The sequence below is a fragment of the Cnephaeus nilssonii genome, assembly GCF_951640355.1.
Source record: "Cnephaeus nilssonii genome assembly, chromosome: 1".
NCBI classification, from domain to species: Eukaryota; Metazoa; Chordata; class Mammalia; order Chiroptera; family Vespertilionidae; genus Cnephaeus; species Cnephaeus nilssonii.
Window position 1 is genome coordinate 103,671,235 of NC_137072.1, and position 26,124 is coordinate 103,697,358.

The window sequence follows — 26,124 nt, forward strand, 5'->3', positions numbered from 1 at the left end:
CCCGTTTCCCCTGGTGCAGGCCTATGTGCACTCACAGGGCTACTTCTGAGAACCCTGAAGACCCAGGTTGCCCTAGCACCCTCATACCCTTTCTGCAGCTCCTTTTCCCAGGATACAGTCATTTACTGCTAGACAGCCCTCTCCCAATTGTGATTGTGGTTTTTGGATCTACCGGCTGAGCTTGCCACCACTACTGTGGACTCCTCCTTTGGGGCCCAGTACATATTGCCAAATTCTGGATTCTTTGGTTCTTACAAACATCTCAAGTTCTCCCTTACTTTTTCTCTGCTTGCTTCTCAAAGCTTGTCCCCACATGATCTTGTTGCTGTTGATGGTTTTAGTCAGAGTCTAGGATTCACAGGGACAGTCCAGTCCCTAATTTTAGTGAAGATGGGGCCACTGTGTTTGTTTTTCTTTTGCTATAGGATAGCTCCATGGGGATTTAGGAGATTAAAAAGAGACCCACTGCTGCTGTCATCCTGCCTCCTATAATTGATTTTTTATTTTTAAATGATATATATTTTTCTGTTTAGATTATAATGCCCAGGACAGGACAGACTATTATGCTTTAGTAATGACTAAATTCAAAAGTTTAGTAACTAAATACATACATTTATTTCTTGTTCCTGTCAGTCCAATGAAGTCAGCAGGCTCTCCTCTCTAAGCAGTGCCTCCCGGGGTCCCGGCTGCTTCCATTTTGCTAACTTTGTGTTTACAGCCAAGCAGGAAGCTGGGGGACTATGCAGTCATGACCACGGATTGTGATGGCAGTGAGTTTTACTGCCTCATCTGAAGCCACACATCACTTGTCCCCACAGCTCACTGGTCAGAACGCAGTCACATGGCCCCAAACTAACTGCACCAGAGGCTTGAAAACAGAGGACACTGAGTCTTCGCCACCACTCTGCACGGGCGCCCCAGCACCTCTGGGAGAGAAGGTAGACTGTAAAACATAAGACGCTGCCTGTCCCTTTACATATCTGTAAAGGACTTCCGACGTAATCTGATCAAGTAACATGTCACCAGCATTTTAAAATAGTTTTAATTCCATTAGTATAGTTTTTCAAATGTTTAAAAATAAATTGTGAATCAAATTGTTTTCAAGTCTGTAAAACAACATGTTTCCACAGTCTTCAATTGCTGACAAATTTGGGGGAGAATAAGGCAGCATAAAATTAAATAAAAATTAAAATGTCTCCAATTATAAAGGTTCCAGTTAAATATACCTTTTGGAATTACAAAGAATTAAACTATACCACTATGATATAAAGCAAGAAAATGGCGGTTTGCCATCATTTACAAACATAAATGTGTTCACAAACTTGCTAAATATTCAATATATACACCAGGAGAAATCTCACCTTAAGACAAAGATGGTTTTTATTCCTTTTAGTCTACCATTTGACACTATAACATACTCACTGAAAAAATTAACACAATATTTAAATAACAATTAAGTTCATGAAAATTCACAAAATATAACCAATGTACTCTGACTTACAATCACATCTTTAAATATTTCAACTTCACTTTTCTGGCCTGATCAGACCATTAGAAAATATTTACACACTGTTTTAATTTTAGGATATAAAACTGTAGCAATTTACTAAAGTTTCCATTATAAAATTTAATATAGCAATTCTCAAAATATTGAAAACAACCGTGCTATGAAAGCAGTACCTACATCATAACAACTTAGTTCTTTTAGAACACGTCTTCAAAGGCACATTTCAATTAGTAGTGTTTATCTGAAGATAGTAGCTTGAGCTTTAAGCTTCCAGTTTTCTGTCACCTCACCCTTTCGACGATGAAGGGTGGGGGGAGGTAGGAGAACACTTCTACTTGGACAGCAGTACTCTCACTCATCATGGCCACGACCACAAGCCACCCAGTTTTTCCCAAGAGGTGGTGTTATTTGTTTGGAGCCTGAAGAAGAGAATGAAACTTCTGCTTCTTTGGAATTACACCTTCACATTGGGTTCATCTTAGTTTAAATCGCTTGGTGAGTTATAAGTGCTACAAATTCCCAGGATGTCAGACATATTGATATGCAAAATCAAATATAAATGATTTTGTGATTACCTGTTATGGTCCACTTTAATTAGGGCTGATATTCTAAATTTGACTGTAATTATGACATTGGGATTTTCAAGTCCCTTAAAACACTACTGTTATTTAAAAATATATATATTTTTTATTGATTTCAGAGAGGCAGGGAGAGGAAGAAAGAGATAGAAACATCAATGGTGAGAGAGAATCACTGCTCGGCTGCCTCCTGCATGCCCTCCACTGGGGATCGAGCTTGTAATCCAGGGCATGTGCCCTGACCAGGAATCGAACCTTGTCCACCTGGTTCATAGGTCAGTGTTCAATTGCTAAGCCACACACACTGGGCACACTACTATTATTTTTTAATAGTTTGTGTCCTAGGACCCTAAAATACAATCCGATATGCAATTTGAGGGATGGTTTAATTTTCAGTGAAGTTTAATACTAACCAAAGTACTAAATTAAACAAGATTAGTATTTTGGGGTAGTACTAATTTATTATGTAATTGATCTGATGCAAAGAACAAAAAGCAATTTGTAATGCTACTTTGTAATTTCAAAAACATTATGAAATACTATAATTTTATATAATTTCCCTCAAGCCTCAGTTGAGTGTTTCCATTTTTTAAAGGTGATATCTTTTTTTTTAATAATGTACCACTTTTTAATTTTTTTTAAATGGTACAGTCACTTTACTTTTATTTATTTATTTTAATTCCTCACTTGAAGATATTTTTCCATTGATTTTTAGAGAGAGTGGCAGAGAGAGGAAAAGACAGAGAGAAATATCGATGCGAGAGAAACACATCGACTGTTTGCCTCCTGCACGCACCCCGACCCGGGCTGAGGCTTGGGAGGAGCCTGCAATTGAGGTACGTGCCCTTGACCGGAATCGAACCTAGGACCCTTCAGTCCACAGGCCGACGCTCTATCCATTGAGCCAAACAGGCTAGGGCTAAAGGTGATATCTTTATATCTTTTTCTCACTATAGTAAAATAATTGAGCAAAAATATTCTTAAGAACAAAAAAGAAAATGGTCATCTATTACTTAACCAAGATATACTTTTCTGGTCCCTCACATTGGTCACTTTAGGGGCACTTATTCAAGTTCTAAAATAGCAGCTTTTTAATTAAGGCAGCATTGCTTTATTCTTACCTGTTTTTCTATTAACTAATCGATTAGCGTTCAGAAGAGCAGTTTTACACTCAAAGGCCTTTTATAATGTAAGAAGAGTTAACAGGAACATTCTTCTCAATGTTTAAAAAGTATATTAAAAAGTTATTTTATTCAAAGTCAACAAGTACCTTATTTTTCTATTTGGAATTCTAAAGTAATTACAGTCATTTCAGAATGTGTAAACCATGAAATTACCTTTTAAACTAACATCAACAACAAAGTACAAGTTTTCCTACAAAAAACTACACAGGAGATACAGCACTTCTTCCCTGAAGTAAAAATTTAATATTTGGACAAAAAACTGTAAACTTTTGATTACATTCAAAACATAACCTTGTAAAGACTTGTATTACTTGAGGCTTTGGCAACTGAAGCATTTTAACAACACAATGATGCCAACGCAGTTTGTTCTCTTCTATCTGCTACCAGGAGGTAAAAAAAGGCTTCCTGCAGTGGAAAGTCTGGGTGAAGGAAGTGTTGAGCTGGGAAATCCGACCCTTCGCTCTCCCTGGACTGTGTTCCACAAGCACACAAGGCATCTGGACCAGCTGGACAGGACTCTTCCCATCCCTCAAAGCCTGGGTCAGATTTAAGATCTGTGAAAAGAAGAGATATTTCCACCAGTTCAAAAAAGATTAAAACCCTTCAGTTCACTGACATTAGTTTAACCATTTATTCATAATTACAATTTTTATTTCATCTGGTTATGCTCAATAGATTGAGATGAGGATAACTGCCATAAATATATTTTGTATGGATGTATATATGTTTATACATACACACATACATATACACACAAGTGCACAAATTTAAAATTAAATAACTGTTGCCAACTGGTACCTTTAAAATATTCTAGAATGCACCTATGTCCAAGAGGAAGGAAATCAGAGACTGAATAAACACATTCTTGGCACAGAACCTAAACAAATACTGGTCTAAATAGTCTGGTTTAAAACTAAATACTTGCCTTATCCATTAATTCAACAAATACATTTATTGCAAGCAAACTACATGGGAGACTCTATTCTAGTGTTGGGATACAACACTAAAAAAGCAAACCAAATCCCTGCCTTCACAGAGCTTACATTTTACAGGAGAAGGAATCGATAAACATTATGAATAAGTAAATCATACCATGTACTAGAAGACAAATATGCCATGAAAAATCAAGACGCACGGCCAGTGGGCAAGTGGGTTACAGAATTTGGGAAGGCAGCCATTTAAAATAAAGATTTAAGAGCTAACTCTTAAGTAGGAAACATAAACTAGGGAAGGAAGAAGTTTATACATGTTTTCAAGTGAACACTAGGAGCATGGAAAAAGGAGTGCTTTCTCTTTTATTTTTAATTCTTTTGGTTAATCCCAAGGATATTCTTCTATTGATGTTTAGGGAGAGTGGAAGTGAGAGGGAAAAAGAGAGATACATGGATGTGTGAGAAACACATTGACTGGTTGCCTCTTGCATGCGATCTGACCAGGGGACAGGCCAGAGAGGAGCCTGAAACCAAGGTATGCACCCTTGACTGGAATCGAACCCTGGACCCTTTGGTCCACAGGCCAACACTCTATCCACTAAGCCAAACCGGCTAGGGCGAGGGCTTTCTCTTGGGAAGCTCACGTTTTATGGAAAGTACACTAGTACTGGGAGCAGGGTTGAAATAAATAAATAACATTTCAAGTTACTGATTGACTTGAGAGAAACATTATTTTGCTGTTTCACTTTTTTTCTCTCTTATATTTTCTGAGGTCTAGTGTTCCATATTAGCACAGGGAAAAAGGGAAAAATAAACCTCATTTTGCCCTACTGCTATTTAATGTAAAATTCAAAACATAGTTTATCTTTAACTTTCATAAACATTACTAGCCCAGATTTTAAAAGAAATTTCTTCATACTAGTTTTGAGTTCCATTCCACATCTTTATGTGAAGAATTAGAGCATGTCACTGATTATGTGTATAAAACTACAGAGTTAGTATAAACGAGGGCAAAAGACTTGGTTGTACAAAGCACAAATCATAAAGTTAATTGGAAAAACTGAAGAGAAGAGGGATTTAAGGGATAGTTACAAATGATAGAAATAACACAAGTAATTTGACTCAAGGAAAGAGCTAAATGATGATTCTGTTGTTTGGAACATAGGTCAGTGTTATTTGTTTTTGTTTGTTAAGTCTCTGTTTCATTAAGCACTGATGTACTTTAGAATATAAACCTGATTTTTCACACCAGATTTAAAAAAATATAGTTAAAACTAGAGAGCTACATAATGATGTACACGGTCGGGTACCCTACTCTTTCTGGTTTCAGAAAAGTCAAAATCAAATTAAAAAAAAAATAAAATAAAATTAACACATATAAAGGCATTATTTTATTTTTTATTTCCCCATATCTCTCTATATATATATATATATATATATATATATATATATATATATATATATATGTTTTACTTTAGAGAGGAAGAAAAAGGGAGAGAGAGATAGAAACATCACGTGCCCTGGCCGGGAATCAAACCTTGACCTCCTGATTCATAGGTCAACTGAAGTTCAACCACTGAGCCACACTGGCCAGGCTCTTGCCCCATATCTTGGTCCTGTGATTTTTCTATTTTATTATATACATCTGTATAATACTAGAACTCCTTTGTGAATGAGATAGGATATGAATAAATAAAGCTAAAATACCAGAAAGAGACTGGCATATCTTTGTAATAAACCACATTCAGTAATGGAATATCTCCATATCTTTTCAGATAAGTATTTTAAAATTTAAATTCCTCATGTGCCAACTTTAATCAACACTTAAAGCTTACAAAATTATTTACAGCTTTTATTTTTTTAAATTATTCCTATGATAAAGATATATATTTAAGGATATGACAATTCAAGGAGATGGAGCATACTGATAAATTAATTTGACTGATAAAAGGTCAAATTATTAATTATTAATGCTTGAAAGAGGGAGAGGGAGGAGAATACATAAATTAATTGCCTCTTGTAAGCACACTGACTTGAACCGGCAACCTGGGCATGCGCCCTGACCAGGAATCAAACCGGCTCAACCAACTGGTGAGTAAATGATGATCTAATCCTACCTTATAATAGAGAAACATGCAAATTGACCGCACCTCCGCTACGCCCACGATTGGGCCGGCGGGAGGCTGGGGGGCGGGACTCCGGGTGGCCTATCCAGCTGTTGAGAAGATCAAGATAGCGGCGCCCAGTCCTCTTAGTTCCGGGGGTCCCTGGGGAGATCACTGCCCCGGGGAGGCGAGACCTGGCTGCCCAGATGCTCAAGAGGGTCCCTGGGGAGATCGGCAACCTGGGGGGCGTGGCTGGGCCCATCCAGCCGCTCCCGGGGGTCCCTGGGGAGATCGGCAACCTGGGGGGCGTGGCCGGGCCCATCCAGCCGCCCCCGGGGGTCCCTGGGGAGATCGGCACCCCGGGGAGGTGAGGCGGGACTTGCCCAGCCGCTCCCAGGGTCCCTGGGAACATTGCAGGCATGTGGTTGCTGAGACCCAGACCAGGCCTCTGGCCACAGATTCATAGCTTTGCGGAGACCTAGGGCAGGGATCTGCCTCATCTGCACAGAGACCAAGGTTCTGCAGTGCCCCCAAGACGTGGGTGGGCCCAGCCAGGGATCAAGGGGCATGGAAGGACTCCTGGCAGAGGGGCAAGGACCCTCACCCCTGAGGCGGGGGTTGAGGGGTGGTGCCACCTCAGTGGAGGGGTGCTGCACTGCAGGGTACTGGACTGACTGATGTGATTCAGAGAAGCTCCCAGTGCTAACCAGCCATGCTCAGGCGGCCTTCACACTTCAGAGGCAGTGACTCCTGCTCCTGCCTTGACCCAAAAGCAAGCTCGCTACACCCTGCCCCATGGCAGAGCATGCCTAGGCAGTGAGTGGGAAGCCTTCCACCTGCTTCGGAGAAGGGGGGGGGGGCAGTAAAGAATGGAGGGAGAGGAAAGAATGTGGAGCACCCGCAATGAAGAGGTGCTTGAGAAAGAGGCTCGGAAGCCTGACTGGAAGGTTTGTTCTGTTTGCTGGGCCGCTGCCCCTTAGGAAGCGCAAAGAGCATGGCTCTGAGGGCTTCCTGTGTGCTGAGTCAAGTTCCACAGCCAACTGGAATTGGCCTGTTTCCTGGTCTGTAAAATGGATTAAACGTGTCCCAGTGCCTTCACTGAGCTTTGATGGCCAATTGAGATACTATATAAAGAAAATGAGGGAAGAAGTGAGAAAGAAAAGGAAGGACAAGCAACACAAAAGAAAGACTGAAAGGAACCTGTAAACCCATTGTCACTTAAATAGGGAATATAGTCAATAGTGTTGTAATGATGGTATGATGCCAGGTGGGTACTAGAAATATCGGGGAATACTTTGTAAAGTATATGATTGTCTAACCACTATTCTGTAACTAATATAAAACCCGAAACCAACACAAAATAATGTTGAATGTAAAGAAATGAAATTAGAGTGAAATTTTTATAAATTTCAAAATTTAAATAAAAGCTGTAAAGGAAGGAAGGTGAGAATAAAAAGTGTTTTTCATTTTGCCACTTCATTAAAAAGACAGTTGTCTTTATATGGTGCTTTTATACTTTTCTAAGTCATTATCTCATTTTAATTTCCGGGCAACTTAAAGACAAGATAAGTATTCCCTCCACTATTCAAAGAAAGGAAATCTTGGTGTCTGGTCCTAATGATTCAATCATCAAGCCCTTATTGTAAAGCAGGGTTAGTAAAATTTTCTGTGCAGGGTCATATCTATACTAATAAAAGCCTTGGGGGTGATCAGGCCAGCAGGGGAGGGTATTTGGGGGCAATCAGGCCCGCAGAGGAGCAGTTAGGGGGCAATCAGGCCAGCAAGGGAGCAGTTAGGGGGCAATCAGGCAGGTAGGTGAGCGGTTAGGAGCCAGCGGTCCCGGATTGTGAGAGGGATGTCCAACTGCAGGTTTAGGCCCGATTCCACAGGGATCGGGCCTAAACCTGCAGTTGGACATCCCCCGAGGGGTCCCATATTAGAGAGGGTGCAAGCTGGGCTGAGGGACACCCTCCCCAGTGCACGAATTTTGTGCACCGGGCCTCTAGTTTAATTATATTTATTTCTTTATTTTTACATTTATAAAATATATTTTTATTGATTTCAGAGAGGAAGGGAGAGGGAGAGATAGAAACATCAATGATGAGAGAGAATCATCATCAGCTGCCTCCTGCACACTCCCTACTGGGGTTTGAGCCTGCAACCTGGGCATGTGCCCTTGACCAGAATCAAACTTGGGACCCTTCAATCCACAGGCCAACGCTCTATCCACTGAGCCAAACCAGCTAGGGCTAATTATATTTATTTGTTAAAGTTATATAACAGTCAGTGCAAAATCTAGACTTATCTTTTTGCCCCAGGGATGCATCAAACAGCCACCTTACATGTACATTTTAGGAAGAAAAAGTTAATTAACAAGTCACCAAAAGACAGTGTTTACAGTATAATTTATTCTCATTTCAAGTCTTCCTTTTGGAATCTAAATACTACTAACAGAGTAGAAGACCCATTGTCATCTGTCAGTCAGCCAAGCCTGCAGGTCCACAGCAGCGGACCTAATATCTTGTATCTCTACTTAGAGGAGGTGAGAAGGGGTGAGAGGACTGAGTTACAATTAGTACTTTTATGCCCCAATCAGTGCTCAACCTTGGTGACATGGTCATTTACTGACTGCTCTTGCAAAGGCCAAACACGTTCTACTATTACGAGACAAATAATCAAAAGGCAACAGTGCTCTAAGCAAGTGGAATTGGGAGGGAAAAGATAACAATCAGGAAAATACTTGTAGTTACCAAAATAAAGACAAAGAATTCACAGTAGGGTGGGGAAATGGGTAACTAAACAAAATACAACAAAGTCAGTGATATCTAATTTATAAGACAATAGAGGAAAGATACTATTGAAATCAACTTCATTTCTAATCATCTGAGCTATTTTGGTTCAGTATAAAACAGTATCTGGTTCACAATGGAGAAAAAAGTTGATTAGTATTTCAAAGAGGAATTCTTTTCTTAGCAAGTGCGTAAAAAAGTGACCTACCTGGCCCCTCATCACAGACATCTGACTTTCAAAAGTGGCTTTGTTAAATCTTTTGTCAGTCTATCACAGAAAGGAAAAAAACATCATTATAATTCCAAAATTCAAGATCTTTGAATCAAATATTTGAAAACAAATGAACTCTTTCAACTTGGCCCCTAAGGTCATTAGAAAGTTTTTACCTGAGGTATTTTTGTATACCCCTAGAATGATAAGAATAGTTTATTTATACTCCAACTTGTTCCAGAAAGGACTTAAAATGACACTAGCCAATGAGTTTAGGTTTTTTAGAAAGAAGTAAATTATTACAGGTCACCAAACATTTGTAATAATTTTTAGAGTCATTATTTAAATATTCAACTCTTGAAGAAAACAACTTCTCAAGTTTTAAGTTTCACTTCAGAGACTACTCACAGTAAGTGTAACTTCACAAATTTATGCTCCTGCAGAGTAAGAGTAAAACTGCTAATTTCTTTCTGTTATGTCAAGTTCTACTGCAAGAAGTGATACGAAAAAAACAGTAAACTGCAAATTAACTCTATCGAGAAAACCTCTTCTATTTTAAGATTTCATTTTCTGTAATAATTAAAACTAAAAATTTATTTACCTTAAAAAGTTCATAGAGATCTTCACATAAATCTTGCACAAAATTCATGTCAGAAATATTTGGTAGAATTAAGTTTCTTGTTTCTTCAGAAAAAGGAACTTTTGCTTGAGGAAGCCAAGCCCAATGAAATGGATCTAACAGAAAAACAGGGGAAAGGGTGTATTTTGACCCACATTTATCCTGATTCTTTTTTTATTTTGTATATCCTGGTTCTTTTCCTACAATTACCAGGTTCTCAAAAAACAAACAAACAAACAAACAAAAAACAGACAGGAGAGAGAGGTTGTCGAACAATTATCCTTTGCTATCTAGATTACTCAGATTCCAAGTTTGGATTTTCAATTCAGACAACAAAACACAAGGTTTTACCTGAAGTAGTTAGGTTTCTGGGTTTTAAAGAGTAAGAGTTTTGATATGAGTCTATTTCAAACAGCCTTATATAAATACATATATCTGAATCTTTGGTTCCTAAGTTTGGAAATTAAGAGATAGCTATAAGCTGTTTAGAGCCCTAGATCAAAAACTCGTTGGCTGAGGTCTCCCTGCCCTTCCAGCCCCAAATCATCAGGAATCGGCCACACACACACACACACACACACACACACACACACACACACACACACACAATCTTCTAAAATTTTAAATCATTAGGAGGTAAATAGGTGAGTGGCTTTAAGGGATAAAAGACCCACCATTCCCAGCTAACTGTAGTTCTCTTCCTAGAGGACCATTATCTCCACAGAGCCAGGACTAAAAGATTTGTAAAGTAGTAAGAGTGCATATTCAGTTTCCTGCGTATCTTCCTGGGAAATTGAAGTTATATCCAATTTCCTTTTTATCTTTCCCTAATCAGTTACATAAAAAGAAAAGCCTTTGTTCTAACTCCTGACTCTACTTCCAATCCCTACCCACAATTTTACTATCACTCTCCCCTAAGACCACCAGTCATCGCATTGGAGTCTCTCCAAAGGTCCATTTGCAGTCCTCATCTACTTAATGTCTTTGTATCATGTAGCACTGTTTTCTATCACCTCCTTATCTCCTAATGTGCCTTTGGAGATACCACTCTCAAAGTTTACCTTCTGTCTTTTAAGCCACTTCTTCTTCAATCTCACCACTCCCTCAGATTCTATCCTTACTCCTTTTTTCTCACTCATTTACTAAACATTCATGAAACACTGAGTACTTATGTACTTTGAATTGCCCTAGTGATGGTTTGTTCACCATGATTTCCCTGGGTAATAGCAAACAACGCCATGGCTCCCACTACCAAGGTGACAGTTTAAAAACTATATCCTCAATACTATTTCCTCTTTCAAGTTCAAAGACCCTCAATCCCCAACTGTGTGTTTGATAAAATTTCGACATGTATTGTAGGCAACTTCAACTTAACACTTTTAAAGTGCAATATGTATACAAATTCCAAATCATTAGAGGAAAAATAAATGAAGCAAAGACATCTTAAGTCAGTTCAATAAAAATAGGAAAAAAGGAGAAATAATTAAAATTTAAGGTAAAAAAAAAAGATGGCAGTAAAAGTTCAAAATATCAATGGTTTATTGAGATAAGCTACAGAATTAAATATACCTATTACAAGAAGCTAGGTTAAAAAATAATCTGGCTAAGTGATGTTTATGAGTCATATACTTAAAACAAAATGATGAAAGTTAAAAATAGAAGTATAGAATAATACCAGGTAAATGCTAATAAAAAGAAATAAAGTATACCAGTGTTGCAACAGACAAAAAAAAAAAAAAAAGGAAAAAAAAACATTAAGAGGGATAAAGCGGGATATATTTCACACTGATAAAAGAACAAACCACAGTCAAAATAAAATGCTGGGCCATTAGGAATGTGAAATACAATGCAATAGCTGTATAGAAATGTAAGGAATTGACAAAATCGCAATCACAATGAACTTTAACTTTCTCTCCAAAATTAACGTATCAAATAGTCAAAAAATAAGTCAAGAATATCATTTGACAAACAACTAAAAAGCTTTAATGTGCCCAAACACATTCTTTTCAAATACAGTCCTTCAAATTGGCCATATATTAGATTACATAGAAATTATTAACAACTGTCAAAAAGCAGATTTCACACAGACACATTCACAGATCAAAAAGTAAGAAAACTTGAAAATAACAATGGACAGTTTTTTTAAAAATCAACTGATCTAGAAATTTTACAATCAAACAAAATACTTCTAAATCACTCCTGTCAAAAAGAAAATCTAGCCTGTTTGGCTCCGTGGATAAAACGTCGGCCTGAGGTATGAAGGGTGCCGGGTTCAATTCCAGTCAAGGGCACGTGCCTGGGTTGTGGGGAGTGAAGAAGGCAGCCAATCAATGATTCTCATCATTGATGTTTCTATCTCTCTCTCCCTCTCCTTCCTCTCTAAAATATATATATATATATATATATATGTAAAAAAGAAAAAAAGAAAATCTGAAAGTATGAATCTATAAAGCAGAATAATAGAGCAGCATGCCCAATCTATGACTTAGTCAAAATGATATCTAGAGGAAAACATGTAGGAAAGCAATATAGGATAAATACAGAATAATAATGATAGAAAACATAAATTATCAACAAAAAAGCAAAAGCAAATAAACTGAAAATCTGATCAATATTTTATAATAGACAAATCTTTGGTAACTCTAATGAAGAAAAAAAGACTACTATTGAACAGTAGGAATTTAAGAGAGGCATAGTCTTAGATACAGAGATTACTTTTAAAATTTATTACACATATTTTAAACATATACAAAAATAGAAAAAAAAACTAGTACTATGAGCTCCCATATTCTGAATAATCTAATTCAATTATTCCCAAATTTTTATCAAATTGGTTTCATCTATCCTCAAGTATTTTAAGGCAAATTCCAGACCACAATTCACCCCTAAATACTTAATAAACACAGAAGAAATTTTCTTATTTGTAAAAGAACTAGAGGCCCGTTGCAGGAAGGTTCCTGCAAGAACAGGGCTTCCGGGGGGCTTCCCTCCCGCCACCGCCACCTCTCCCGCCCCCCTGTGCTTTCCCTCCCACCGCCACCGCTGCCCCGCACTTTCCCTCCCACCGCTGCCTGGTGCTTTCCCTTCCCTCCTGCCGTCTCTGCCCCCCTTGTGCTTTCCCTCCCGCCACCGACACCACTGCCCCGTGCTTTCCCTCCCGCCACTGACACCGCTGCCCCGTGCTTTCCCTTCCGCTGCCGCCCCACACTTTCCTGCCACCGCCCCGCTTGCGCTTTCCCTCCCGCAGCCACCTTGCTTTCTGCTTTCCCTCTTTCTTCCTTCTATGCTGTCTTCAGTCTTCACTCCTCCCTCCCTCAGCATATGCAAATTAACCGCCATCTTTGTTGGGTTAATTTGCCTACTCACTCTGATTGGCTGTGGGCGTAGTGAAGGTATGATCAATTAGCATTTTTCTCTTTTATTAGTGTAGATTATATAAAAAACTTTATACCCATAAATCTACAACTCAAGATATGGACAATTTTAAGCAAAATAAAAATGTCTAAAACTGGCTTAAGAAGACACAGAAACCAGACTTTTGAGACATAGAAACCAAACCAGTAGAGACTGGTAAGACAGTTAAAGCACCAGTCACTAAAAAAAGGGGGAGAGGGCTAAGACTTAAATTGTTTTATCAGTGAATGTTCCCCAAAACATTAAAATAAAGCTCTACCAAAAATATTAAACAGATAATTACCATGTTATTTATATATAATATGTATATATTATATATTTATCATATATATATATTTAAATTTGGAAAGCTATCAAAGTTACTTTACAAGGCTAACACAAGCCAAAAAAAAATCAAAACCAGACACAGTTATCCAAAGATAAGTGAACATACATGGTAAGTCCCACGTAGCACACATCTCTGCATCTAGTGCCTAAAATGAATGGTTTTTATTCTGCCAGTTTAATGACCATAAATTTTGTTCCCTTCCTTTTCTGGAAAAAGGGTAATTAGAGAACCTACAGAAGGTTCTAAATACTCACATGCTCTCCACTCATCAGGATGTTTAAAAGGAAATGCTAGACCATTATCAATTGCAGCTACTTTAATAAGCGATTCTTTCTCATCAACACATTTTGCTTCCTAAAAATAAGAAAAATGGTGTGTTGATAAAAAAAAGTATATAAACATTTTTAACAGATAAAGTATTTATAGTCATTATTGAGGTTTAAATACTCTTTATCTGAAGAGTCTATATAAAAAATAAGTCCCCAGAAAGTTCAAATTCACCATTAAAAGGCAGAGGCTGTCTAAAAAATAATGGTCAAATTCACCATTAAAAGGCAGAGGCTGTCTTAAGAATTTCAAATAACTAGTAAAAAATTTTTTATATTATTAATTGTTTATTATTAATTTTATATTATTAATTTTTTTATATTATTAATTTAGGTAGTTTTTTTCCCCCTCTTTAGGAAAGAGGGCTTGGAATTATTAAGACGTAAAGTATTATTCTGGCCCCAGCTGGTTTGGCTCAGTGGATAGAGCATCAGCCTGTGGATTGAAAGGTCCTGGGTTCAATTCTGGTCAAGGGCACATGCTCAGGTTGCAGGCTCCATCCCCAGTAGGGGGCGTGCAGGAGGCAGCAGATCAATGATTCTCTCTCATCATTGATGTTTGTATCTCTCACTCCCTCTCCCTTCCTCTCTGAAATCAATAAAAATATATTTTTTTAAAATGTATTCTTCTGGATAATTATTGCTCAATGCATTGCTTAAATGTATGAAAGTTACAAAATATGGACATTTTAAACAACTCAATAAGTTACCTTATTAAAATCTAGCCTTTTCTAGGGGCCCATAGAAATAATTTGTTTAAAATACAAAATGTTTCTAAACAGAACTGCCCAAAGACCTTCTACTGGACCTTATTATAGCTAAGTATAATAAGGTCCAGTAGAAGGAACCTCAAGAAACTCTTGATTACAGAACCTAGGCCATTCCTAACTTCTATATTCTTCTATAGCAGAAACAAGACCACAGGAGCAAGAAGGTTTACGTGTTAAAGAGTATTTCCTATTATTTAAAGATAGACAGTTGCCATTATCAAGTGGCCTAGGTAAAATAATAAAAGGTAAATTCGATAATTTTAAAATTAAAAGTAAATGAGTGAGAAAAATGCTGTGGTACATTTACACAATGGAACACTTCCTGGCTGTGAAAGGAAGGACATCTTACCTTTTGCAAGAGCAGGGATGGACCTGGAGAGTATTATGCTAAGTGGAATAAGCCAGTCACCATATGATTTTACTTATATGTGGAATATGAACAAAATAAAATAACAAACAAGAGGAAACCAACTCATAGATAGAGAACAAACTGACAGCTATCAAGAGAGGAGGGGGGTTGGAGGACTGCGTATAAAAGGTGAAGGGCTTAAGCAAAAAGACCCCAAAAAACCGCAAACAAAAAGAATAACTTCATAGACACAGACAACAGTATGGTGATTATCAGAGGAAAAGGGAGTTAGTGGTAGGTAAAGAGGGTAAAGGGAGAATAAATAGTGATGAAAGGATTCTTGAAGTGGGGTGGTAAACACACAATACAATATACAGATGATTATAGAATTGTACACCTGAAACCTATATAATTTTATTAACCAATGTCACCCCAATAAATTAAATTTTAAAAAATTTAAATTTAAAAGTATTAGAGTAAAGGTTTGTGTGATATATGTCAGGTTTATTTCCTTTAGTTTATATCATCTATCTCAATGAAAATGCACAAAATACTTAAAAGCAAAATAATGAAGTCTTCAGTAAAATCTAATTGCTCAAGATATACCAATAAAAATATGTATATTTAAGTCTGCACTTTAAACCCATTTCTGCTATAACTGGCATTTATTTTTATTTTTATAATTTTTTTCTGCTTACAACTCTATTGAGGTATAATTCAGACATAATATAAACTTCACATATTAAGTATACAATTTGATAAGCACTAATAGATATTAAACCTTCACCCAAAAGTTCCTTGTGTCTCTTTGCAGTCCCTCTCTCCCTCTACCTGACCCCTAGGCAATCACAGTCTGCTTTCTGCCACAGGAATTAGTTTGCACTCTTTGGAGTTTTACAAACTGGAATCAGCCAGTATGTTCTCTTAGTGTGCAGCTTCTTTCACTGATGCTTTCATTCAGCAGGATTTTGATATTCATCCACATTACGCCTATATTGAGTTTGTTCTTTTTATTGCTAAGTACTATGACTATGAAGTTTAAATTTCTTTGAAAAACACTGAAAAAAATAGAAACTTTCTAGAGTAATGCCATAGCTTTAAGTGATGAGAACACAGATTATAAGTATTGGAGGAATAATTTTTTTTAACTAGTTGGAACTTTCTCAAATGTTTAGACTGCTTTAAACCAGTAAAACTATTCTGAAAATATCTCTTATCCAAATATTTAAAATTATGTAAATATTTAAAATTTTTGTCAAAGTTGACAAAAACTGATCTAAATTCTATCCTACTGATGGTATTATGGATCTATGCAGTCCATTATGTGTACACTAAACCCAGCTTCTTATATAAGTAGTACATTTTTTTAAGTTCAATGTATATGATGCACAGGTAAAGCACACATATTCCATAGTACTATATGTCCTAATACTGATTCATAAGACTCAGAGAAAGAAGTGAATTAGTAATATATAAACATGACCCAAAATACCAGAAGCCTTTATTACATAAAAGCAAAATAAAACTGGTCCTACAAAAATTTCTCAAGCTCTATAAAAAGTATGGTACCAATTTGGTATCATTTTATTCTAATGCAACATAAAAAATAAAGTTGTATGGAGATGTTTAAAAAAAATAGAATTAAAAAATACTAGTATAAACAAAGGGAAAAAAGAAAAAAGATGAAGGAAAAAAAAAACACACAGAAAAAGGAGATAAAAACCAAGGATCTGAGTGAAGGAAATAAGAAAATTAAGAAGAATAGCTTCAAGGAATCTTTTACACAAATTGTGTGTGTACACATATATAGATATGTATTCTTTTTAAATCTCCTTACCTTAATTTCCTTTCCATGTTTCTGCTTTTCATATCTGATTAACCAATTATCATTCCCCCTGTCTTTCAAAATAGCAAAACAAAACAAAAGTCTGTTACTTTGTTTTTTTATGGATATCATAGCTTAATATCAAAGGGGAAAATAGTCACTTTTTTATTTTCGACTGTCATCGGTTATCTGACATATATTTAGATATTAAAGCTCTAATTTAACACAATAAAAATGTTACAAATTAAAAAATGTTAGCTAACATTTATGTGCATTTACCCTGTGCCAGACATTTTGCTAGTGCTTAACATACATATACACTGAGAGGCCAGATTATTATGCGGTGAGACCATAATAATCTGGCCACTCAGTGTATATTTTATTGACTTCAGAGAGGAAGTGAGCGGGAGAGAGAGACAGAAACATCAATGATGAGAGAGAATCAATTGGCTGTCTCCTGCACACCCCCTTCTGGGGATTAAGCCTGAAATCCAGGCATGTGCCCTGACAAGGAATTGAACTATGACCTCTTGGTTCATACGCTCAACCACTGAACCACACAGGTTGGGCAACATATATTAATTCATTTAATTCTCATAACAACTCTATGAGGTAGATACAATGATGGTCAAAGCTATTAAATCAAGGTTATTAAAATCAAGGATAATTTTTTTTTGCCTTAGAAAGAAAAAGCATCTAACCCTATTACCAGGAGTATGGTAATACTCTCACCTCTATACAGGAGTAGTCTAGAGTCTACACTAATTTTAACTTTAACCTAAAACCATATTAAGATTTTAAATCTAGAAAAGTATATATTATTTGTTGAGAAACCAATATAAATGAGCGATTATTTAAACCTGTGGTTCCCAAACTTCAGAGTGCAGCAGCATTACCTGGAGGACTTGTTAAAACCCAAACTTCTGGCCCCACATGCAGATTCTGTGCCAGTAGGTCTGGGGTGGGCTACTAGAAGATGCACGTGTAACAAGTCCTCACATAACACTGACCTTGATAGGCCAAGAACCACATTTGGAAACCACTATGCTACATTACCTACATCACTGCTCCCTTCCAGGGCATAAAAAATTAAGAGTTTAATGTATTTATAGGCTATACTAAGTTATCTATAGTCAAAATAAGCATCTGAAATAATTTATACAATCAAGTTTTAATTATTCATATGATGCAGACATCATTTCTGATAACTGGCTTTGTCCCGGCTGCCAAGAAACACCACACTATGGATAGGAACGGATCATGATCACCAGGACAGGAGCCTGCTTTGAATCAGGATCTCCAAATTCTGCCAAACGGGTCAGGACCGAGTGCATCTCTCTTCCTAAGGCAGGTAAAGAAAAAGTGGCCTCAAGACTTCTGCATCAAAACCTTATGTCTTTGATTTGGATGACAGGGGTTGAATACAGTTGGAAAGCTAACAAGATTTGAGTGAACAAATGAGAGAACTTTAATACCTGTATTTCTGATGATGTAATCCAAAATCACTAATCTTTCAAATTGCGACTGAAATTGTTTTCTAGTATTCTCAGGCAAAGGGTCAGCTTCAAATTTCCTAAGCCAAAATTCAGCCTCCTTGTAACCGTCAACAAATAACTGAAAGGAACCAATCTATAATTTTAAGAACTATAGTTAGAAAAGAAAGTACAAGAGCAAAGGGATTATTTTTTAAATTTCTCAGCAGTATCATAAAATATATAAACACAAGAAAAAATGTAAGGTTTAACACTAATTTAGATAAACCATATTTATCAAGAACACTATTTTTACACACTAATGTTAAATAATCACATAAAGAATACATAGCAAATAAAAAATGTTTAAGGCATAGCTGCTATTTTAGGATAAAAAGCATTTCTACCACTAAAATTATTGTTGTTACTATTAAAGGAAATACAAATTTAAATAGCACACAACAGCCCAGCCTGTGTGTGGCTTAGTGGTTGAGCATCGACCCATGCACCAGGAGTTCACTGGTTCGATCCCCAGTCAGGGCACATGTCCAGGTTGCAGGCTCGATCCCATTGGGAGCATGCGGAAGGCAGCCAATCGATGTTTCTCTCACATTGATGTTTCTATCTCTCTCTCCCTTTCCCTTCCTCTCTCAGAAATCAATAAAATAATATTTAATAAATAAATAACACAACACACAGATAAGGGGTAACCTAGTTGGCCTCATAAATACAAACAAATCACCACAAAAAATCTATTTCTTACCCTTTCTTAACAACTTATGTTCTTATTGGCATAACATTTTAATGATTTCCTAAAGGTTTTCTCTAAAGCACTGATAATTAAGTCCTAGTAGTCATAAATATGTAAATAATATTCTTTTTTAGTCATACTTATTTCAGCATATCCAAGGAGTAACAGGCCTTGTAAAAATTTTCCAACTCCTTGCTTACTTTGAGTACAATTTTAAAAATGAGTTAGACTGACCATGAATTTCTATTCAAATTCTTTTATCTAGATAAATGCACAGCTGTAACAACAAAACTGCAGGTCAAACAACAACAACAACAAACCCTAGATCTTTTTCTAATATACCTTTCCCATTAACCCTTCCCACCCTTGCTTAGCTAGCTGCTAATCATCCCTTAATTTTATTTAAAAGTGGTAAGAAAAAAAAAAAGCTAATATGTAGTGAGTAGACATAGTTACTACTATTTACTTTTGTATGTGCTAGGACTATACCAAGTACTTGACAGAAATTTCTTCATTTTATCCTCACAACCCTAAGAAGTAGGTTTGATCATTCCCCCATTTTATAGAAACTGGGGCTTGGAGAGTAAGGAACTAGCCTCAGGTCTCAGAGCTAACTGGTAGAGAGGCTGGGAGTGAAATCTAAGTTTGACTCTGGATCTGTGCTTTTAGCCATTATTTTATAAAGTTATAGATGCAACCTCCTCTTGCAAACATTCCCTAGTCCTCCAAAATGGGTTACATATCCCTCCTCTATTTTGAGTTCCCGGCACTTACTATTTTGCATTGAGACTGTCTCTTTACTATAAAGCTCTTTGCAGATGAAACAATTGTTTTCTTTACTATTATATCCGCAGCCCCCAGCACAATACCTAGCACATGGAGCTCAGGTAATAGGTGCTGAATTGGCCCCCAAATAAAGCTTATCACAGTAACTTACCTTAGGAGGGAGTCCTATTCGGTGAAATTTTCTACCTACTTTTGGCACTTTCTCTAAAGCATACTTTTTGCCTCTAGCTTTTGCACGGTCAATTGTACTGTAGTTAAATGTCTCACTGACAAGCCAAACCACCTAGAAAGATATGGTTTAGAAAAATAGTTATTAGATTTTGTATAATAGTATTTATATTCATATACACTATGAAACTCACTTGAATACTATAAATTAGCAAATTTTAATCCTACAAGAAATGCCTCAGAGAATCTAAAATAGAAAGGCTAAGGGATTTTGCAGTCAATTAAATGGCACATCTTTCTCTCTGAGAGAAGCAGCCTAAAATTAGCCAGTAGAAGAAAGAAGTAACAGTCTTGAAATGTACAATTAGGAATGAATATTTTGAGGAAGTTTTCCAAGTAAAAACAGTCTTTTGAGCACATTAGTTATCTCTACCTTCAACAGAATTTCTAGATCCATGATCTTTACCTGCTTTTTAAAAACTAGTTCTTTTTCCTCTTTTGTTAGCATCACCTCAGCTCAAGTGTGCAAGAGACATTCCCTGGAGTACTTAGTGGCTCTACACTAGAATCCATTTGTTAGTCCCTCATGACTCTGAATTACCAAAAGAGGGAGCTCAATTTTAGGCTCTGTCATTAGAAATACGTTTAGAAAAGTAGGCTGTAAACCAAAGTCCATGCTTAAAAACAAATTCTCCTTTACCCTTGTTTTTGGTACAATGCCCAGATGAAGCTTTTCATCCACTAGGGAGGCAGCAGCTTCAGAAAGGTATCCCTGGTTAGGAACCAAGCAGCTTCTGCCAAAGCAGCAAGGGCAGCAGACCTTATGAATATATTTGGTCCATTTTGGATTCAGTTGACTATAAGGCTCTTCCGATTTGGGTTTAAACACACCAATAATTTTCTATAGGGAAAAAAGTAGAAAATTTTATTAGACTTCTAATATAGAGATAATAATCCATAAAGTTCATTCTGATAAATCTTCCCACCACAGAGTTGGACATAAAACCCTTAAATATTAAGGGATTTAGTTCCAATCACATTTTTACATTTATTCTCATTCAATAGTCTAAAATCAATAATCCTTGGGGCTAGTGGTTTTCAAACTGTGCTCTGAGAAACCCTGAGGAAGGTGAGAGGGAAGGTGAGGCCAGGGCTCTAAGACCTCATGACATTTAACCAGATAGACTTCTATGCCACCTGTTTTATATTACTGGACTTCCAACTTATTAAAGGATTCCACTGATTTTAAAATGTGTGAAAACTACTGATCTAGATCAAACATTTATTATTCAATATCTGTTAAATATCCAAATTATATGTTATTTTGTTTATTATCTGCTTTCCTCACTCAATGTACATTCTAAAAGGTCAGGAACTGTCTTAGAACTGTATCCCAAGAACTCAGAACAGTACTTGACTCACGGCAGGCATTCAATCATGTTAAATTAATAAATCTAATGACAATATGTGTTCTCTACACAGGTGACAAAGATAAAATATGAAAGTAATGATAGGTTATAGTAAACATCTATGTTGTCAGATTCTCTGACCCTAATCTTTTTTCCAATTATTTTTTTATAAACCAATTTTAAATAAAGTTTCTCATTTTAAAAAAATTGCTCATGGATATCTTATAGTCTATAATCTTTACTACTGGTCTGATAACATATATTCATATTAAATTTAGGGGCTGAATTACATTTAGATAAGAAGTAAAAATCTTACTATTATTTTAAGTATGCAATTGCTTTATAATGCAAAAAGTCTAAACCAATAGTAAGAAAGTCAACAGGATGCTCTAGCTGGTTTGGCTCAATGGATAGAGCGTCAGCCTGCGGACTGAAAGGTCCCAAATTCGATTCTGGCCAAGGGCACATGCCTGGGTTGCGGGCTCGATCCCCAGTAGGAGCATGCAGGAGGCAGCCAATCAATGATTCTCTCTCATCATTGATGTTTCTATCTCTCATTCCCTCTCCCTTCCTCTCTAAAAATCAATAAAATATATTAAAAAATAAAGAAAGTCAACAAGAACAAATTGAGAAATCAAACTCAGAATAAAGATTGAGATTGACATTACCTATATACTTAAAGCTAAAAAAAGACTTTATTTTAAAATATAACTTCAATCTTTGCAAAAAAACAACAACATCTGGATGAAATTATAATCTCTGTTCCTCCTAAAAAAAGGAATTGCTGGCTATGCATCATTCAGAAAGTTTTTATAAATGATAACATCGATACTGGAAAAATTCTAGACTAAGTGGAACGAAGTCCCATATCAGCTTCTCTTTTCTGCCATAGAATTATACTTTGGTTCATTTCACTTTCTAATGCCTTCAAACTTCAAACTTCCCAGGCTCCTTCACTGGTTGTAATGCGAGGAAAAAATATTCCTAGCATAAAATAAACCTTTGGAAAAAAATCAAGCAATTTGGAAACGGCATTAAACAGATTTTGAAAGTTTAAGCTTCTACTTTGCTTGGCTAATAGGGTTATAGACTACTGTAAGGTAAGAACTTATGATAAACTCAACAAATCTACAGCTGAAAGTGAGTAGATTGAGATCATTTCAATAAATGATTGAAACCAAATATTAAAATAATAGAACCCCCCCATCCACACACACACAACCTGACCTCTATTTCTAAAAAGAAGGTGCAATCATATTTATTAAGAAAATATCTTCATAAACTCACAATCACTTCACATTTAAATTAGTGTTTTCTAATTTCTATTATACGTAGTAGGTCTGTGAAATTCTCACCCTCTTAGGATCCTTCACAAAGTAACTTCCACTTGAACCTTGAGAGATTCTTTCTGGAAAAACTCCAAATTCTATTGCTTGCTCCGCTTTCAATACAATATCAGCAAACCCTGGATCATCCAAGAATGAATTCAACTCTGAAGAACCAACAATTATTGCATTGAGAAAATCAATGTTAATATAGCACATGAAGAAGAAGCAAGACCAGCTATGAAAATGCTCATGATATGAACCTGTAATATTGGATCAGGCTAATAGCATTAGGACATGAAAGTATAAAAATATAATTAAGTATCATTAGACTGCTTTGATCCTCCCCTTTCCCCTCACTACCCCCACATCTCTTTAAGCTTCAGGTAAAGACATATGGAACACAAGATCCCTATTGGAATAATCACACTACTACACACAATACTTTGAACTCCTCTCTTCCAGTGATTTTGTTTTCCATTCTACCAAAGACTCCAACTGCAAGGTCACACCTCAGATCTGTTATTACCAATTAGAGGTCCGGTGCACGAAATTCATGCATGGAAGGGGAGGGTCACTCAGCTCAGCCTGTACCCTCTGGCAATTCGGGACAAACTCGGGGGATGTCTAACTGCCGGTTTAGGCCCGATCCCGCAGGAATCCCTGTGGGATTGGGCCTAAACCGGCAGTCTGACAACCCTCTCACAATCTGGGACCACTCCACTGGCTACTAACCACTCGCATGTCTACCTGCCTGATCGCTCCTAACCCCTCTGCCTTCCTGATCGCCCCTAACTGCTCACCTGCCTTCCTGATCACCCCTAACCACTCTGCCTGCCTGCCTGATCGCCCCTAACTGCTCGCCTGCCTTCCTGATTACCCCTAACCACTCACCTGTGTGCCTGACCGCCCCTAACCGCTCGTCTGCTTGCCTGATCATGCCTCTGCCTTGGCCTCTGCCTGCCATGAAGGACACCTCTGCCTCACCCCCACGGCTTTGTCCAGAAGGTTGTCTGGAAAGGACATCCAAAATGATGTCCTTGTTCGGCTGTCTGGTCTAATTAGCATATTACGCTTTTATTATTATAGATTATTATAGACTAGTGGCCCGGTGCACGAAATTCATGCACTGTGGAGGGGGTGCCCCTCAGCTCAGCATGCACCCTCTCCAATCTGGGATCCCTCAGGGGATGTCCGACTACGGGCTGTTGGATATCCCCCTCAATCTGGGACCACTGGCTCCTAACCACTCACCTGCCTGCCAGTCTTTTCACCTCCTAACCACTCCCCTGCCAGCCTGATCGACGCCTAACTGCTCCCTTGCCAGCCCAATTGCCCCCAACGGCCTTCCCCTGCTGGCCTGATTGCCCCTAACTGCCCTACCCTGCTGGCCCAGTAACCCTCAACTGCCCCCCTCTGCAGGCCTGGTCGCTCCCAATTGCCCTTCTCTGGTGCCCTGGTCGCCCCTAACTGCCCTCCCCTGCAGGCCTGGTCCCCCACAACTGCTCTCCCCTGCTGGCCTGATCGCCCACAACTATCCTCCCCTGCTGGCCATCTTTGATTACATGGGGGCAGCCATTTTGTGCGAGGGTGTGAGGGTCAATTTGCATATTTCCTCTTTATTATATAGGATACCTGTAATCTCTCCATACTTAGAATTTCAAGCACCTTATATCTTCCTAATTCACTCTCTCTGGTACCCTGAACCTTCAAATTCGTCCACCCCACTGAGACATACAAAGCAGTGATCTATCATGTTGCCACTGATCTTCACCTCCTTTGTGCCCTTATTTCCCTCCTTGGTCAGCTTAAATTAGGGTCAATCATCATACAATCACTCTCTTCCTCTCTGCTCTCATCAGGTCACCTGGAAAACCCCCAATCCTGGTTAAACCCAACTGTCAGCTCACCATGACTAGGCTCAGACAGCTGAACTTGACAAGAGAAACAAACACAATGCCTGATCTCACTTTAAATCCATCACCACAAACCTCAGGTGGGCATCATGCTGCTTAGGAAACCCTAATTTCCAATGTTATTATGTCGGAAGATGGGCCTTTCAGAGGTAATTCTATTTAGATTAGGTCATGAGGATAGGGCCTCCATAAAGAGATTAGTGCCTAGAGCTCTCTCTCTCTCTCCCTCTCCCTCTGCCATGTGAGGATACAACGAGAAGGTGATCATCTGCAAGAGAGAGAGCCTTCACCATAATATGACTATGCTGGCTCCCTAATTTTGGACCTCCCAGATTCCAGAACTGAGAGAAGTAAATGTCTGTTGGGTAAGCCACCAGTTTATGGTATTTTGTTATAGCAGCCTGAACTAAGGCAACTACCCTGGTTATAGACTCTCCTACTCTTTTGAACAACTACCTCATACTCTGTCCTCTCCTCAAATTCCCAACACCTACCTTCCTATTTCACTAAGAAAAGAGAAGCAATCAGAAAAATTATCATTAGCCCTCAGCACCACGTGTACCCACCCACATCCTATCCATTCATCTATCACTATAGTGAACTGTCCAAGCTCTAAGATCAACTCTTCCACTTTGTGTACTAGACCCTATCTTAGGGACTACTCCGGAACATTTCTTCAGTAATTCATCCCTGCATAAAAATTTCCCTCTCTACTGGATCATTTCTCTCACCCCCAACATCCAATCCATCAGCAAGTTGCGTGGCTCTGCCTTAATATCCAGAATCCAACCACCTCTCACCATCTCCATTTCCACCACTTGAATCAAGTCATTATCAACTCTCACCTATGTTATTACAAGTCTCCTAACTGGTCTTCCTTTCACCCATGCCCTTTCTATATTCAACAGAGAAGCTATAGCAATCCTTTTAAAATAAATCAGATCATATCACTCCTTTGTACAAAACAGCACAACCGTTTCCTGTCTCACTTGAAGAAAAAGTACGAGTTCTTATAATGGTCTCCAGGATGCTGCCCAATCTCCCTTAACCTCCACTTTAATTTTCTTATCACTTAACATATAATTTACTTATTTTGTGAGCTCCAAGAAGACAAGAATTTCTTTCACCGCTGATGCCCAGCACTTTTAAAGTTCCTGGAACATAACAGGCACTAAATAAACACTTAGAGAATGACTTAATTGCTATTATATGCATCCAAGATTACAAAAATTCAAAACATAAACTTTTCTTAATTTAAAATTTGCCTTAATTTAGACAGAAATAATACTGTTATTTACTAATTTTTAAATGTTTGTGCTAAGAAAAATACTACAAAAAGGTTTAGGGGGTATATTTATCC

At 37.6% G+C, this 26,124-nt stretch overlaps 1 protein-coding gene across 2 annotated transcripts in view; it reads right to left on the reverse strand.

The window, feature by feature from the left end:
- Positions 1-1,024: 1,024 nt before the first annotated feature.
- Positions 1,025-26,124, reverse strand: part of PI4K2B (phosphatidylinositol 4-kinase type 2 beta) — a 30,034-nt gene continuing 4,934 nt past the window's right edge. The window contains exons 2-10 of one of the 2 annotated variants that reach the window (XM_079766612.1): positions 22,879-23,015; positions 20,815-21,015; positions 20,098-20,229; positions 18,413-18,566; positions 16,950-17,011; positions 13,922-14,021; positions 9,908-10,041; positions 9,304-9,363; positions 1,025-3,823 (exon numbers count right to left, since the gene is read on the reverse strand). In XM_079766612.1, the coding sequence (XP_079622738.1) occupies positions 3,650-3,823; positions 9,304-9,363; positions 9,908-10,041; positions 13,922-14,021; positions 16,950-17,011; positions 18,413-18,566; positions 20,098-20,229; positions 20,815-21,015; positions 22,879-23,015 (1,154 nt within the window). In that variant the 3' untranslated portion in view covers positions 1,025-3,649. The remainder of the gene's footprint in view (positions 3,824-9,303; positions 9,364-9,907; positions 10,042-13,921; positions 14,022-16,949; positions 17,012-18,412; positions 18,567-20,097; positions 20,230-20,814; positions 21,016-22,878; positions 23,016-26,124) is intronic. The other variant, XM_079766613.1, reaches the window with a different exon arrangement.